Raw genomic sequence first — 16,846 nt, 5'->3', positions numbered from 1 at the left:
CAAAATAAAAAGCAGGCAACAAAGCATGTTTATTTACAAGAGTGTCTTTGTGAGTAATTTTGGTTTCTGACTATGGTTTGCCACACCTTCATTTCCTTATGCCTTTTTCCTTTTGTTCATCTTCAGAAGTACTGCAGCTTTGCCTAATTCCTTGAAGAGGAATGTAATAAAATGATAGTATTTCTAAGGAATGCAGCATCACATCTGACTGCGCAGCCTTCCTCATGTTTGCTCTTCGACTTCTTGGGCTCTGCTGCATGCAAATAATCCTCCTCCTTTAAAGGGCTTTTACTGTGTGGTGCATATAATATAGATGAAAAAAAACCAAAACAAGAGCAGCTTCTGCTCTGTGCTTTGTCTCTGTTGTAATGGGGAGAGGTGAGTAATGGAGAAGCCTTCCCTTTTTTCTAACCACGGTTCAAAAGCCAGAACAATCTGTAACATGTCTAGGATGCACGTTGGGCTGCTCTGTGTGAAGATCAGGATGTTGTACCATGGAGGGTTTAAACAGGGATGAGAGCCATGCATGGATTTGATGGCATCTGTAGTGGCTACTTGCAAAAAGAGGAAACTGTGATATTCTTTAGCAAACTTAAGTATTTCCCCTAATATTTTCTGTTGTAGAGAATCATGGCCTTTAGTGGTAGGACTATGATAAAATGGAATTAATCTGAAGTTGTAGAAAATGTGCATGTATTTTATGTGATTTATTTTGGTAAGCTTGACCTGTGAAAGTAAATACCTGTTTTACAGTGTTGTTTACACAAGAGAGCAGTCAGGAACATGTGTTTCTTTGAAAGATGACTCTCCTGGCTGCAACACAATTTTTTGGGGGGCTCTTGGCATCAGTTTGCTCTGCAAAATTCATTGTGCTCCAGTAGTTATTCTCCCTGTGTGCAGGAGGAGGGCTGGTAGGGTTGACTCTCAAAGGGCTGTTGGGCTGAATAATTCCCTGACACATCTTCCTTACTGCAGAAGAAGCTGCCTTCTAAAGTCTAAAGGATCATTTTCCCAGCAATAGAGCCGTTAGGAAGTGCAGAGCTGTGATTTTCACTTTGCTAATGCAGCTGGGAAACCCTTCGGTTTAGAGGCAAGCCGAGAATTTCTATTGCTAATCTGCGATATTAAGGCAAATTAGAGTTAACTGATGTGCTTCTAAATGTGGCCTGTGTGAAATGAAGCTCCTCGTAGTGTAATGTGGGTTGGTTTTTTTTTTTAATAGCACAATTTATTATTCTGTAAGTAGGTAATTCCTCATTGCTGATAAGCACACGTCTGGTCTTCCCTTCTGCCGTCGCGGTTCCCTTGGAATAGCGCCGCGCCTTTCGAAATGCCAGTGATTGAGTTGTGGCCCCTGGAGGGGCTGTATTTAGACTCACTGTTAATAGATCAGTTCGTTCATGTAATTACCGAGCTCTGACAGAGCAGCTTCTGTAGCTCGGAGCACATTATTGCTTTCCATTTGCTCTCAGAGTCGCAGGACAGCCCTTCACGCCTGGTGAGGAGTTTGTGCCTTTAAAAAAATGAAGAAATCATTTTGTAGCTCCCAACTGACCTTTCAATAAACGTTCGCGAGTTCCGCTTATCCGTGAGATAGTAGGAAAATGTTTTCCTGTCTGATTTGTGTGTCATGACTTCATTGGCTCGAAATGACACCTTTTGGAAGTGCCTCTCCTGCGGGGATGCTTTGTCTTTGGCGCTCGGAGTGACAACGCCCACCTGTGTCAGTCACGGACTTCACCATGCTGAAGGATCCTCGGTGAAGCCATACCTGGCTTTGCAGCAGCTCTGTTCACCTGGCTGCAGGGAATACTGGAAGGTGTTGGAGACAGGATTTTTTTCCTGAGGCTCTTCCGTTGGTTTTACTTGTGTTTACTCGTCCCGCGTTATGGAGTGGGGTGAATGAGGCCGTGCGGAGACAGGGAGAAAGGCTTTGTGGTTTTTATTAGCAACAACTGTGCAAGCAAACTTAATTTGGCATTCTGAAGCCTGCTGGTGGTGTTCCAACTTTACCCCTCAGCTGTTGCTCGCTGCATTGCAGAGGCCTCTGTAATCTAGCAATTTCTCATTGTCTCCAGCCCCTGCCATTTATAAGTGGGGACTCAGGTTGCATAGCAGATTAAGTGAGCATTCCCTTTTATTTTTAATTTTAATGAAAGCGTCTCCTCCAGTCATAGGAAAAATACACCTGGCACTCACTAGCCAGGGGATACGTGCTTGTTAGCTGAGGTGGAAAATACCTGTATGATCTTGTCCCCTGTGGTTTTATAGGAAAGAAGCAATAATATGCACTTCGATTATGACACTTCCCATATTTCATCTATTCTCCCACTCCCAAAACAACCAGTCTGGTTTTATTATTTCTCTTCTTCCTCCTCTCTCATTTCCTTCTTCTGTAGTTCATGGTATTTCTCGTCCTGCCTCCTTTGTCTGTGTGCTTCCCTTCCTTACTGCTGCCTCACGTGCAGGAGGGGTGCCATCTTGCTCATTTTTAGATCAAAATTCTTATCCTTTTGATAGGGATGTTTTTTAGGGTAGCTTTTATCTGCTCTCTTTTTCAGCCTGTAGGAGAACTAGAAAGGTTTGCAGCAGGTGCCCCTTAGAGGCCAAGCCTTCTCTTCTCTCCATGCCCAGGGGACATTCTCTACTGTCCCCTCACTCAAACTCCAAGTTTGTACTTTCATTCAGGAGAGTAAAAGCGCAAGAGGATTTGTGGGCATCACTCACCCTAGCCCTGCTCCCTTCAAGAAGTCATTTACATAAAACCATTTTGCACAGGTTATTCTAGGTGGTTATTGACATGCCAGTGGTGAGTTAGCATGTGAAACCATGCCCTGAGGGTCCAGAGTGCCTTTTGCCTTGCACAAAAATGGTATCCCAGAGCTATTTTATGCCGGTGGGGAGGGCTTCTCTCTTGGGAACTAAATTTTTATCTGCCTATTGCTTGCACTGGTTGCAGTCCAGCAGCCTGTCAAATGTCTGACTTACCCCCCTCTTAGAAAAACTTGAGCAGCTTTGGCATAACACTCAGCTGACGTTCTCCAGCCGCCTGGTGACTCACAGTCTTGCTCATGAGAAAGCAAGGAGTGGTTGGGTCAACTCTGCTCCAATAAACAAGGCAACTGGTGCTTATGCTTAAAGGTATTCCTAATTTCTGCAGTAAAATCGGCATCTCATAAATGCTGCCCCTGCTTTGTGCTTTCCCCCTCTCCAGACAAACATTTGAAGACAAGGAGAGAGAGGAAGGTTAGTGGAGTTTTTTGCTGCTTGGTAGCCTCTAACTGTAGTTCAAACAAAGCCCAGGACTACCAGCACACAGGAGGGAGAATTCACAAAGTACCATTTAGCAACACACCTGGAGTCTGGTGCGAAGACGTGATTTGCTTTTTTGGGCTATAATATCTTGTAGCCTTTTTTTTTCCCCTCTCATCTACTCTAAGATACAAGGGCCATGAGGAAGAGTTGTGCAAAACAATTGAGAACAACTGCCTGTCTGTTCTGCTAAAGGAAAAACAATTGCTTCACTAGACTGCCTATTCAGACTTTCACACAGCCAGTGTGTAAATCCACGAGTTATCATAAGGGTCATTTTGATTCCCACGATGGCATGGGGCTGAAATGCTCGCTTGAGGTTTTGTGAGGGAAAACACATTCCTTTGCACGTGGATTGCAGTGGGCTTTCAGGGTTATTTCAGAGAGCAAATTACAAGATTCTCCTGTGGTTCTGAACTCTTCTGTTTTCCTTACCAGCATGCCCAAGATGAGGGATTAAGAGTAGGTTTCTGGCAGCTGTCTGCCACCAGCAAAAGCACGGCCTCATATGCCGTCACAGCCATTAAGCGTGTCTGGTCTGTGGTGGGAGAGAAGGGAGATTCCAGGAGGAGAAAGGCAGAGACCAGCAAATTTCTTCTGCAGTTATCCAGCAGGACCTAAGCAGTCTGGCCTCTAAGATTATAAATTCCTGCTGGGAGGATCACTCCAGGTGGAGGGTGGCTCTGCACTGTCCTCTCGCACAAGTCCACAGACAGAACAGTTGGTTCTGTTTATTTTGTGCTGGAGAGGTTTCATAACATTCCTAAAGCAGTATCACCTCTCACTGACAGCAGTATGACCTCTCACTGCCACCAGAATTCTTTCAGAAAAAAATCCCCTCTACTCCAGAGCTCAGTGGGCCTTGTTACTGAGGAATGGAAGGTAGAGGAATGCTTCAGTACCGAGGAGTGACTTGGGGCAGCTGACAGGGTGCATGGGAAGTAGGACTCCTCCCTTTTGGAGGGGCCAAGCTTGTTTGGTGGCCATGAGCTGTCTCAAAGCTGCAGTTCCCTGCAGAGGTGACAAGCTGGGGAGGCAAAAGGGCTTGTATACCTCTTGCATTTTTAATACTTAGCCTTAAGACTTAAGGGAGTACTTTAATATTTCAAACACTATTTTTAATAGGTGAGAGGAAGACACATTGTCCTGTCCTAGAGAAAGGTGGTGGGGTTGTTGGTTGGTTTTTAAAGTGGTCATTTTGGTTGGCTGACCTTCTTGGTTAAGAAAGCCTTTAGTTAAAGATTAATATCTGCATCCTTCTCTTATCATATTGGCACCCACAATAAACCTATTTCAGACTTCAAGAATTATTGATAGAGCTGCAATGAATAAATTTGATATCATCAGGGGGTGATTGAGAATGAGGGAAATGGATACCTCTGAGTCTCTTGTACCTTGCAGAGTAGCCAAAGCTGCAATTACTGTCAGTTAACTGTATGTTCTGTTACTTACAGAGATAAGATTGTTCTCTAACAGAGCAATAGCAGTATTTTGTTCTTTTAACTTGGCACTATCCTACAATAAAATGGGAAATTTATTAGCATGCTAATGAATTATGTACTCTTTCTGCAGTGCACCAGCAAGTGAGCTGTGTGAGGAGACACTTATTCTTTTGTCTCGTTAGCATCTTTTGGCTAGAAATCCACCTCTGAAACAAGAGGTGCAGGGGAGGCTGAGATCTGATGTGTTTTTCTTTGCACTGGTGCTGACAAGAAAATCGTTTATCTCACCTTCCAGCAGAGCTGGTGGCAAGAACTGGGAACAGTGCTGTGGTAACAGTGATCAGAAGCGAGATGGATGTTCTGCAGGTGCAAACAGCATCTCCTGCCTGTGCTGAACACGGGCTTATAGCAATGCACTTGTCTCTTCTACGCAGCCCAGAACTATTTTTCTAGAGGAATGCCATGTGCATTCCCAGCTTTGCTCACACTGGGTGAAGGACTGCAAAGTCCTGTGTGAGGACCCAGGAGAGTACGTAAAGACTAACCCAAGTGCGTATTTCTTCTGGTTTTGCCCCATTTAATCTGTTGTAGATACCTCATCTTATTTTAGCTTCCCATCCTCAGTCTCCCTGACTTCCTGTCTTTTCTTGCCTTTCATCTTTAAAACGTGGGGTTTGATTAGGAAGCTGTAATCTCTTTATAGTTCATTTCATTTAAAAGCACATTAACCTGCAGAATGAGCCACTGGCTGTTTCTTGTTCAATCTCCAATGAATTCCCTGTTTGTCTGGGTGCAGGGTTATTCACTCAACAGTTAAGGGAGGCAATTAGGCCGCTGGAGGCTCCTTGTGGCTGAGATCTGCCAGGCTGGCACTCGCTGCGGTGTGTCAGCCACAAAGGCTTTACCCCTTACTGGCAATGGCATCGTTTGTGCAGTTCTTTTTCATCTTTTGGTTCAGATTTCCCATCTTCTGAATTTAGCTCCTTGTCTTTTTTTTTTTTTTTTTTTTTTTTTTTTTGGTCTGGCTCAGATTGCAGCTCAAAAGCAGGCTTTAGTATGTCTTTGCTTGCACGTTTATGCAGAAAATTTCCTGTGTCCCAAGGGAGGGAGAACAGTGGGAGAAGAGAGAAGAGTCTACAAATTCTTCCTTATCAAAACCCTTTGACAGAAATTAAAACTTCACTTTTTTTAAAGTTTCACTTTAAAATACTGTATGAGCTTCAGCAAACTTAATTTGTTCATGAAGAATGTTGTGTAAGAGGTGAGAAATGCTTGTCACTGTGTAGCTCATATTTTGGGGGAATTTTTTGCCTTATCCTTGCAGGTTTTGTGTGGAGGTGGAACAGACAATTGCAGGCAGTCATGGGCTGCCTGTCTTGTTCTGCCACCACCTGTAGCTGCTGACAGGACAAGGGAGAATGGCTTCCTGCTGAAGGAGGGTAGATTTAAATTGGGAATTAGGAAGAAATTCTTCCCTGGGACGGTGGGCAGGCCCTGGCACAGGGTGCCCAGAGAAGCTGTGGCTGTTCCATCCCTGGAAGTGTCCAAGGCCAGGCTGGATGGGGCTTGGAGTGACCTGATCTGATGGAAGGTGTCCCTGCCCGTGGCAGGAGGGTGGAATGAGATGAGCTTTAAGGTCCCTTCCCACCTAAGGACATGGGAGCTAGACTCGCTGCACCTTGCACATCCCTCTGTGAAAGGACCTGACCTTATCTCCCTGTTCTCTTCTCTCCTCTTTTTTTTTCACGGTGGATTGTGCAAACATGGGTAAGAGAAGCTGCAGGGAGAAGGGAACTTCTTCCAGAGGATGTGGGTTGCTGGGGAAGAAAGGTAGACCTGACTCAGGGAAGGAGTCTGAGGTTTGAAAAAGCTGATAGAAAACAGCTCTTGGAAACCTCGGTGAGGACTGTACCACGTGCTCAGACCTCCAGAGCCAAGGTGAACTTCATTGTTGAGGGGAGAGTGAACCTCAGCCCTGTACAGAGAACTTGCAGAGCTGCTACTGGGAAGTTTTGATTTTTGCAGAGACTTGGATAAAATAATGAGCTGCATTAGAGCATTCATGCTGCAGAAAAGGGTGACTCCATGTTTGTGACTTCTTTACAGTGTTTTTTTTGTCCTGTCAAGAGTTATTAGGGACATTTGGTTTTGATGTCTTGGATTCAAGAAGACAATATGCCATTTTACCAGCACATTTCTGGAAGGGTATGTGGCTCTCCCCACACCCCCTCCTTGCTCTCTGTGGCCTGTAAAGCCTGATCGTTCTATCAGTCACAGCGGTGTTAGTGCTGCCTGCAGTTACTGATGATTTTCACTCTGTTTCCAATTTTGCTAAAGCAAAACAGAGACATGGAATTGCTATTGGCATTTAAACACAGTAAATAAATGCACTTCTGCTCCCAAATAAAGACTGTCCCTGGAGACAAATTTATGGTGATCTCCCATGTAGTCTCAGTGCTCTTTTCCTTGCCTATTTTAATTCCTAGTTAATGTGCAGAGAGAGGCTTGGTATTGGAGAGGCTTAAAACATGGAATTTTTTAATTCGATGGCTTTTTCCAGATTGGACACAATTTTTGAGGATGGGAGGTAGGGAGCTGGTGAGTGTCTGTAGAGGTAGACTGTAAATAAACAACTTAGTAACTTTTTTAATAATACTTTGATCTGTGGTTTGTTTTGGGGGAGGTTTTTTGTTGGTGTTTTTTTTTTTTTTTTCCAGAGAGAGTCTTTGAATGCAGACTCTGCAAATAGCTTTGAGAAGCTATTAATGCAACATTGATTTCCTCCATTGACTTGTCCATTAGATATTAAATCTCTTCTTTTTAACAAGTGTGTATTTTTCTGTTTCAAAAGCAGCCTCCCACTGTCCCTTGCATAGTGGGAAGCATCTCCTGCTGCCTTTCTGTCGCCTTACCAGCCTTGAGACTTGGCTTCCAAGGGCAGTTGAACACTTTGGACTTACCCTGCCTTTCTGCTGGAGCTGGAGGGGTTGGGGAGCAGATTCACCCATTGCATGGCCATCCAAGCCAGTTTAATCTGTCCTGCCTGAACAGCTCATGCTACAATTCTGTGGTTTTGTTGGCAGGAGTAATCCGAAATGCATCTCAGTGGTGTCCTGGATGCTCCCTGTGTGCTTTCTTCTGCCCCTCCTCTTTCTTAGTCCAGTTGTAAGAATGTTTTGTTAGATGGTCACTGGTAATGAGGGCTTTTAATAGTAACAGCTGCTGTAAAAAACTGCTGAACTGCATCTGTTTCATAGAGCTCTGTGAAACTCTACTTCTAATAATACATTTCACTTAACCCCTAGAAAACCCCATAAAAACGAGGAATGATCAGCCCTGCACAGAGACTGTATTTTTGCAGTTCTGAAACAACTTGTTGAGCTGCATGCCTGGGAAACAAAGTGATTTGACTCACTGCTTATATTTAGTATCATTACCTACTGCATTAGGTTCCGTTTTCTTCCGAGCATTAATGTTTTTGCTCAGGAAGGTTAACAGGGAAAACGCCCAGCAGAAGGCATTTTTATGCTTATCGGAGGGCAAATGCATGGAAAACATCAGGTCACTGTGCTGGGTGTCAGCTTGTTGGGGGGTTTTTTTTCTTCTTTTTTGAAGAGTCTGTAGAAGGAGCAGTGTTTAAGGGTGGGGAGAGGATGTCCTTCCTTTTTGGTAAAGCCTGTAAAGTTAGAGGAGCTGGTGGATCCTTAGTACAAATGTGACCTGAAATCACAATGCCCTCTTTGTCGTGGTCCAGAATTGTGTATCATAAATTTATGAGATCCCAACCTTCAACTATACCTTGTGACTCTACCTACCCAAGGTGATATTTTTTCTGGTCTTGAGTATATTTGTAATTGAGACAAAAATTCTATTTGCTGGTTTTATATGTAATAATAAAAATAACGTGTAGTCTTATATTTCTGCTTGGAAGAAGCTTTTACTACAACTTTCTGTGATCACATGGGAAGCAAAGGGGAGATGCACAGGTTTAAAGTGCTGCTGGTGAAGCTTTTGTCTAAAGTTTAAATCTTTGAAGATTGTTTGAAAGCCTTGGCTCAGCTCAGGAAGTTGCATGATTCCTTGTGTTTCTGGAGCCAGGTGAGGAGCTGTAATTGGCTTTTCACCAGTGAAGTGTAAAACATTCTGTTCAGTTTGGTGTGTGACAGGTGAATGAATGCCCCAAACACTGGGGAAGTGATGTTTAAAGTGGAAGCGAGTGGAAGAGTTGGAGCACAGCTTTGCTGGTCTGAAGCCTGTGTGCTGCTCTCCTTTCTCCTTACAGCCATCTCTTGTGTTAGTGTTGGTCTATCTCTATGCTCTTCAAGGGGTTAACTGACCAAACTCATCTTTCTGTGTGACCTTTAATGGATCACACATTCAAGACCATTTTTCTTCCACTTATGAGGTTTGAGAAGCTGCAGAGCTGCTCTCACATTTTCCTTTGTGAAGCACGAAGGGCTCTGATTCCTCAGAGTCCTGGGAGCAGCAATGTTTTCTCTCCTTTGCTCCCAAGCAGTCTCACCCTGGGGCTTGTTATTTTTACTACATGGAACCCCTCCGTAACCAGGCTGGGGAGCCTCTGCTGCCTGCAGTGGTTGCTCTGTGCATTGGTGCAAATCCGAAGTGTCCTGCAGTGTCTCCTGAGATTCCCTGTGATAATCACATCACCCTGCCAAGGAACTCTGTTAATAGTCATGTGGTAATCATTTTGGTACTTGGCAGAGATGAGGGTGTTAATGTGAAGCCTTCTTTGGCTAATGGGTATTAAAGAAATGGTTTGTGTTTCGTACTCTAGCAGTGACTTCATTACACTTGAAGAATTAACTTCTGAGTGTCTTTTGGTAGATGTGTACATAAAAAAGTGTATTGAGGCAGTTAGGTGGCATGTTGGACTGCACCAGCCTCTCCCTCACAAGAAAGATGGAGACCTGTTGGTGCGAGTCCAGAGAATGGCCATGAATATAATCTGGGGAAGAAAAGGCTGGAGCACCTCTCCTGTGAAGAAAGGCTGGCAGAGTTGGGGTTGTACAGCCTGGAGTAGAGAAGGTGCCAAGGTGACCTTACAGCACCTTCTGACACCTAAAGGGGCTACAAGAGAGCTGTGAGGGAGTTTTGACCAGGGCATGCAGTGATAGGACAAGGGAGAATGGCTTCCCACTGCCAGAGGGCAGGGTTAGATGGGGTATTGGAAGAAATCCTTCCCTGTGAGGGTGGGCAGGCCCTGGCACAGGGTGCCCAGAGAAGCTGTGGCTGCCCCTGGATCCCTGGAAGTGTCCAAGGCCAGGCTGGAGCAACCTGATCTAGTGGAAGGTGTCCCATGGCAAGGGGTTGGTATGAGATGAGCTTTAAGGTCCCTTCCAACCCAAACCCGGTCTAGAGAAGGGGAACAAAGACGGAGGGATAATTTCTCAGCGCAACTCTTGCGTGCTAGCAAGGTTTTCCTGGTGAAATGGAAATGAAAGGTTGAAACTGTGTGCAGTTCTTCCACAATGAAGCATTGCTTTTCAGGCTTGGACGGTGGAATGAGGAGAAGGAGCCCTTTGGCAAAAGGCCTCTGGGCTTTCACACTGCTTTCCCCTGTGCTCCCTCTCCTCTCTGCAGCTGACTTCTCTTATGTGGAGGGTTGTGAAACTTCTCCACTGTACCTGGAAAGATTCATGTGAATTTTCATTTTGAGAGCAGCATTGTTTCTTTATTGACTCCAACCCCTTGATCTTGCAGTTAACCTTAAGGGATATCAGCAATTTAATTGTACTTTACTTCGATAAGAATTTAATTTCTTGAAAGACTGGGTGAAAAGAAGAGGGGGAGAAGAATCTGCTGTTGCCTTATTAAGAGAGTAACAAAAAATGGTGGTCTTTCAGTAGCCAGCTTTGCAAGGTGGTAATAAAAAGGGTGTTTGAACAGTTGCAGATCTCTCAGTGTTTTAGTTTAGATGTTAAAAAGCCTTTTATGAGATAAGTGGTCTTTGAGAGAAAGATAAACAAAAGCATGGCTGAAAATGCATAGGCTGGCAGCTCTTCCAGACAGGCACTTCTCATCATCTTGAGGCTAAGGATTGCCCAGCTCCCAGCTTTCTCCTCACTCAGCCTTTTGTCCCAGCCACAGTGGGGCTTGGTTTGAGAAACCCTATGGAGGTCAGGCCCTATCTCATTAGTGTTATCAGCAAAGACACTGCCTGCCAAAGGCTCCAAGAACTACCATAACTGGTGTACTTTCAGAGACAGGGAGAGTCTCCAGTGCTGCAAAGCCACGTGAATCTCAGCCTTTCCTGCCCCAGCTGGATGGGGGAAGTCCACCTTTGGACTTGTGTTTTCCAAGCACTGCATTACTGTGAGCAGGAGGGCTGCTGTGTCTGTGTCCCAGCCAAGGTGAGAATGGTCGCTGTTTGGCTGACCCTTGGGGATGGACCAAGACTGCCCCGTCCTTCTTCCCTCTCCTCTCCTTCCAAGGACGCTGGGATGTGGCAGGCTTCCCTGATGGCAGCAGACATGCAGGTTTGGAGAGCTGCTGCTGGACAGAGCAAAGGGGCAGTCTGTGTGTGTCTCTCTCCCTTCACACACCAGGTAGGACACGCTCCAGAGCCACCCAGCTTGTCACAGTCTGCAGCAGGGTGTCTGTAAGCACAGCGCTGGACCCAAGTGGCTGCTGCTGTATCTCTCATGGGCTCTGCTTGCCCTTGCTCATCCTGCCTGCCAAGTACATGGACCTGCTGGGGAGCCAATGGAGTTGTCAAAGAAATCATCATCTTCCTTTGGAGCATTTTGGATCAGTGCAGCTTGACCTGCCTGCTCTCTTCTCCATCAACAGAGCTTTTGTTGCCAGCAGGGGAGCAAACGTTAGAGCCCCCTGGATCTGTGCAAAAGGGTTTGGTGCATGCTGGTGGTGTGCTCTGTTTGCTCAGAGATGGCGCTGCTGTGAGGTAAATGCCACAAATGGTGGGGAAAGCCACTGGAAACTGAAGGAGCCTGAGGCTTTGTGTGGTGAGGTGGAGATCTCTCCCAGAACACAAGCAGGCTGTGCATGAAACGTTGTGGGGAGGATGCGTTTGACTCCTGCCACATCCCTGCACGCACACTCATTTCTGCCGGGCTCACCTTGTTCCTGGAGAGCTGGGGGCTGCCTTGTGGGGCAGGCTGGTAGCCAAAGCCATATGCTCTGAGCCACACAGCATCTCAGTGTCCCTCCTCTGCTCCTCCACTGCTCCTGCGCTGCCAGGTGCAGCAGCTGTAGCTGCTGGTACAACTTCTTTGGCTCGTTTCTGCATCTGCCTCCCCTTTTTTTGCCTTCTATCCCTGGAGTGACTGGAACACTTTTCATGCACACTTTTTGACCAGGCACTTGGAATGCTTATGGGACGCCTCGTCCTGGAAATCCAGGGGACCTCTCCAGAGGAGGAAGCAGCGTCTCCTGTTTGTCTTGAGTTACCCTGTCACAACAATGGCTTCAGAATCTGCCTAATTTAAAAGCTAGTTTTAATCTGATGGGAAGATGTTTGTGTATTTAAAATAGTTATTCCTTGCTGGAGCCACTCCCTTCTTTTGTCCTTCACTGCTGGACTTTTCGGCTTCGCTTAGCGAATCCGCAGTGCTTGTTTACGGCCGAGATACTGGAGCATGAAGAAGGAAGTCGCTCCGTTTAACACTGATTCAGTTCCAGGCTTCCTGTGCGTGTGCATGCACGCGTGTGTGTGTGTGTGTGTGTGCTCAGCCCTGCTCCTGCAGTCGCTCTGCAGCCTCTGGAGGAAAAGCCACGGCGCTGGCAGAGACAAGATGCAGGTGTCTTTTTTTACCTCTTCCACCTGGTTTGTGCCTGAGCAGGTTTAGACAACAGAAAATTCCAGTATGGCAAGCCTGATGAGGAAGATGCTGATGCAGGCAAAGACATGGAGTGGTGAGTACGGGAAACATCTTGCCTGATGGGAGAGATAACTGCTCAGAAGAGTTTGGGTGCCTGGGAGGAGAAATGTGGTAGCGAGCAGAGAGCTGTTGGGTATTGCTGCTGTTTCCATCTTTCGTCTCCAGTGTGAGATGGCAACCTGAAAATGCCAAAACCTTTGTCCATGGAGAAGATGGCTATCCAGATGAATGTGTGTTTAAAGTCTGTGTCTTAGCCTGCCCTGGGATTTCTGCCTTAGCTTGGCTCTGTAACAGCAGCACCAGTCTGTCGAATTTGAAAGTTTTGGAGGGAGTGGGGAGCTTGCAGGAGGCGGGCATCTCAGGAGCATTTAAACTGTTGTGTCAGCTGTGACTGCACCAAAAGATGAGGTTGAGAAGAAAACAACGCTGATGAGCTGTAGAAGAAACTATTTTATTGCTTTGTTCCTGTTCTTTTGATTTGGCAGCAGGTATCTGTCTGGATTTCAGTTAAGGTGCTCTCATGTTGCACGGTTACAGAAATTGTCATCAGCAGTGTCGGGTATTTTGGATTTTAAAGTATTCCAGTAGCAACACCAGCCTGTGCCTGGGGTTTTTCATTTAAATTTATGGTGTTTATCCAGCTCTTAATTGTGCAAATTAGTATAATTATGGAGCATGATTATGTGCATACCCGGTGACTGTTTTTAAGAGGCTGTCTCAAATGTCAAGAATTGATTTTATTAGCCTTGTGTCTTTCTGGTGCAAGCACCTTTCTTCATGCTGCTGCTCTGCAAAGCAGGCATATCAAACTGCCTCAGCAGGGAACAATTTCTGCAGCGCCATGTCTGAGGGAATGACTCTTTAATAGGGCAGAAGGCTCTTCAATGACTCTGACTAATCAGGACTGATTAGGTGAGTTATCAAAGACTGAAACAGCCCTCCTGAAGCAGGACAACTTCTTTGCTCCAGGTTGGGATAAGGATAGGAGGACACAACCTGAGCCACATGTGGTAAAGTTTATCCGAGTGCCAATTTTATCAGTGTGTGGATTTTAATGAAAAGTTGGTTTTGGAAATGAGGTCTTTTGTGTGTGTTATTGGCTGCTGCCCGTCTCTGCCAGGGCTGCAGCTGAGAGCATGTTTGTGGAGGGGGCACTTCAGGCACAAGCACTTCTCTCGTGGAGAAGTTACGGACGGGACGTGCCAAGTACTGCGTTGCCCTTTGCTGGGAAGGAGGTCTTGTTGCTGTTCCCTTCTAGCCCAAACTCACTGGTCTCTCCTTACTCACTCAGGACTTCTCAGAATCCATGAATTTCTGCCTTCAAGAAGAATGGAGGTATAACTTGAAACAGAGTAATCTCCTTGATTGCTTTGTGACAGATGTGGTGTGACAAATACAGGAAACTGTAGAGCAGATCTCCTTGATCTCTCTATAAATAGCTTAGGACTTTGGGCAAATTAACCAGTCTTTACTAAAAGAAGCCGAGTGAAAATAAATGTCATAGAACCATGGAATGGTTTGGTTGGGAGGGACCTTAAAGCTCATCTCATTCCAACCTCCCACCTTCCACTAGACCAGGTTGCTCCAAGTCCCCTCCAACCTGACCCTGAACACTTCCAGGGGTGGGGCAGCCACAGCTTCTCTGAGCAGCTTGTGCCAGGGCCTCCCCACCCTCACAGGGAAGAATTTCTTCCCAGTATCTAATCTGATCCTCTCCTCTGTCAGTGTGAAGCCATTCCCCCTTGTCCTGTCACTCCATGTCCTTGTCAAAAGTCCCTCTCCAGGTCTCTTCCAGGCCTCTTTTACTTGCTGCAGGGATAAGGAGAATGGAATTATTCTAGTTGAAATTTCACTTAAAGAAAAAGTCAGTCTGAGAATTAATGCAGAGGTGTTTTTTTATAGGCAAGTCTAGCAGATATTAAGTGATTAGAGCACACATTTGCCTTGTGTCCATACCCTGTGTACATTTCTTCAGAGAAGTTTTAGTCTATCAATGTTTGAAAGCACAATTTGTTGTTGAGAGAAACACAGCCAGTAGGGCAACATGAAATAGCCTTGGCTTTGATTACTTTCAGCATGATTTCAGAACCCCTGGAGAGCTGTGTTATTTTGGTTTTTTTCCTTAAATCTCATTATTTACACTGCGGAGAGGTGTGTTAAACGGGTTTTTTCTAAATGCCTGCAGGATGTTAGGAAGTTGGGGGTGCTGAGAGAATGGGATGAAGGGAATGTGATCCTGGAACAAGTGTACCCATTGAAAAAGCACTTGGACAGGGTGTGTAAATATTCTGCCCCAGGGAAGCCAGCCTGGTTTCTGTATTTGGGGGGTGTTGAGTGCTGAGACCTCAGTTCCATAATCCCAGCCTGCTGCCCAGGTCTCCACACTAGTCCATGGATAAAAGGAACACAGTTAGCAGTCAGATGGAAAAAGAAATGGCACAGGAAGGAAACATTATAAAGAAGCACAAAGGACACTTACAGTATTTATTTTCCAGTGTATATGGAGTGGGTAGCAGCAAAAATACAGATCTCCACCTTAGTTTAGTCTGTGTTGTCACATGTAATCTTGGCAGAAAAAGTCTGCTGCAAAAGAGGCTGATTTTGTCTTTAGTAAGCAGTCTTTGATGACCATTCTTCTTTATTTAACACTTCTCATATCATTAAAAAATAACATTTTTGTCCATTCTTAGTTGCTAGGGAGAGACTTACTTGAAGGAGATCTGAAAGTGATCATAGGTTTGTGTGGTCCAAATTCATGCATTTGATTAGGCACCAACAACTTAGAGCAGCTTTCAGAGATTTCAGGATTAATGAACTACATGAAACATCAGACTTTAAAAGGGACTTCTAAGAGGTGACTTCTGTATAAGAACAGATGTGGTCACATCCTATTTCAGCAGGATTTATATTCCACATACATTGAGACAGTAGGTTTTTTAATGACCTCTACAGAATGTATTGTTTTCCTATAATGAAATATTTTTATTGACTCCTATTAATGTATAAATATGTTTAAGGTTGGTTATGCCAGAGAACTTGTGAACACTTCATGAAGTGGTGAAACTGAACATCCTAAGGTTTTGATCTTTATTTAAAACAAAAAGGTTATAAAATGTCATGGTCAAAGTCAGCAAATGGCATTTTGCAAGCCTAACAAATGCTGCTGGATTTATCTCTCCTCTCCTGAGATCTCTGCTACTTTTAAATACTCTTTAATTTGTCTGTCTGATGGTGTACAACTGCAGAGAAGATGCAAACTGTTCTTTGGATTTGGGATAAACTGAAATAAGCTCGAGCCATGCCCTACCTGAAGAGACATTTAAGTCAACTGAATCTGGTTTTTCTTGAACACCGTTTGTCTTATAAAATATAAAAATACAAACTGGATGGAAAACTCAACACGTTAGAGAACAGCAAAGCGACAAAAACATAATGAGAAGGGCTCAGCTAAGCAGTATCCTTTGTTTTCTGACTATGACACCCCTTATTTCAGCTGCATCCCCACAGATGATGTTGCCATATCACCTGGGGGGGTTCTGCCGGGTGACAGTGGATGCAGGAAGCTGTTAAATGAACTTTCAAGTTGTCACATCAAAGCTCTGAAATAGCAGAAAAGCAGAAGCCTTAACGGTTGCACCATCTTTACTGTGCTGTTTGCTGGCAGGTAAATAATGGCAGCACCAGGGATCTCGGGTAATTTTGTTGAAGCATCAGGAATATCTTCTGTCTGGAGTGCTGAGGATGAGACATCAGGGACCTTTACCTTTCTGTAGGGCAGTATGGCTGCTAAGGGTGGTAGCCCCTGAGCTGTCGTATCAGGACCCATGGCTAAGGGAGTTTCAGGATGGATTTGATCACCTGAGTGCAGTGACATTTCTGCTGCCCGTTCAAGTGGACATGTTCTAGAACAGGCTTACCAGGAAAAGCATCTCGTTTAGTGGCAGTCCTGCAGCACAGGTGTCAGCAATATTCTAAATAAATCTGTTCTGCATTTAGCAGTGCTGCATTCTTCTCTCATGGAGCCGTCAGAATCCTATCTGCAGAAAGGCTTTTAATATTCTTTAAAAAAAAAAAACCTAACAAAACAAGAAAGAAAAAAATCAGTTTAAAAATAATGTGGTATTACCTTGTATGTTCATTGTTCTTATGAACCTCCTAGCCAGGCACGGAATGTTGTGTGCTATTTCCTCTGCAGACAGATAATTGCAGGAGGGAGAAGAAATTGAGCCACGT

The 16,846-nt window shown here is 45.0% G+C and overlaps 1 protein-coding gene across 3 annotated transcripts in view; it reads left to right on the top strand.

The window, feature by feature from the left end:
- Positions 1–16,846, top strand: part of RASAL2 (RAS protein activator like 2) — a gene marked incomplete at its 5' end in the record, with an annotated part of 164,192 nt that overhangs the window by 25,772 nt on the left and 121,574 nt on the right. For 2 of the 3 annotated variants that reach the window (XM_082287499.1, XM_082287498.1), the window contains one exon: positions 12,508–12,647. The exons of the other annotated variant lie outside the window; for it this stretch is intronic. In XM_082287499.1, coding sequence (XP_082143625.1) covers positions 12,599–12,647 — 49 coding nt within the window. Of the gene's footprint in view, positions 1–12,507; positions 12,648–16,846 lie in introns of those variants that run through there. 3 annotated transcript variants of the gene reach the window in all.

The sequence above is a fragment of the Coloeus monedula genome (genome assembly GCF_965178545.1).
Source record: "Coloeus monedula genome assembly, chromosome: 9".
Lineage (NCBI taxonomy): Eukaryota > Metazoa > Chordata > Aves > Passeriformes > Corvidae > Coloeus > Coloeus monedula.
Note: the sequence above shows the minus strand (reverse complement) of the source record. Positions and strands in the feature narration are given on the sequence as shown.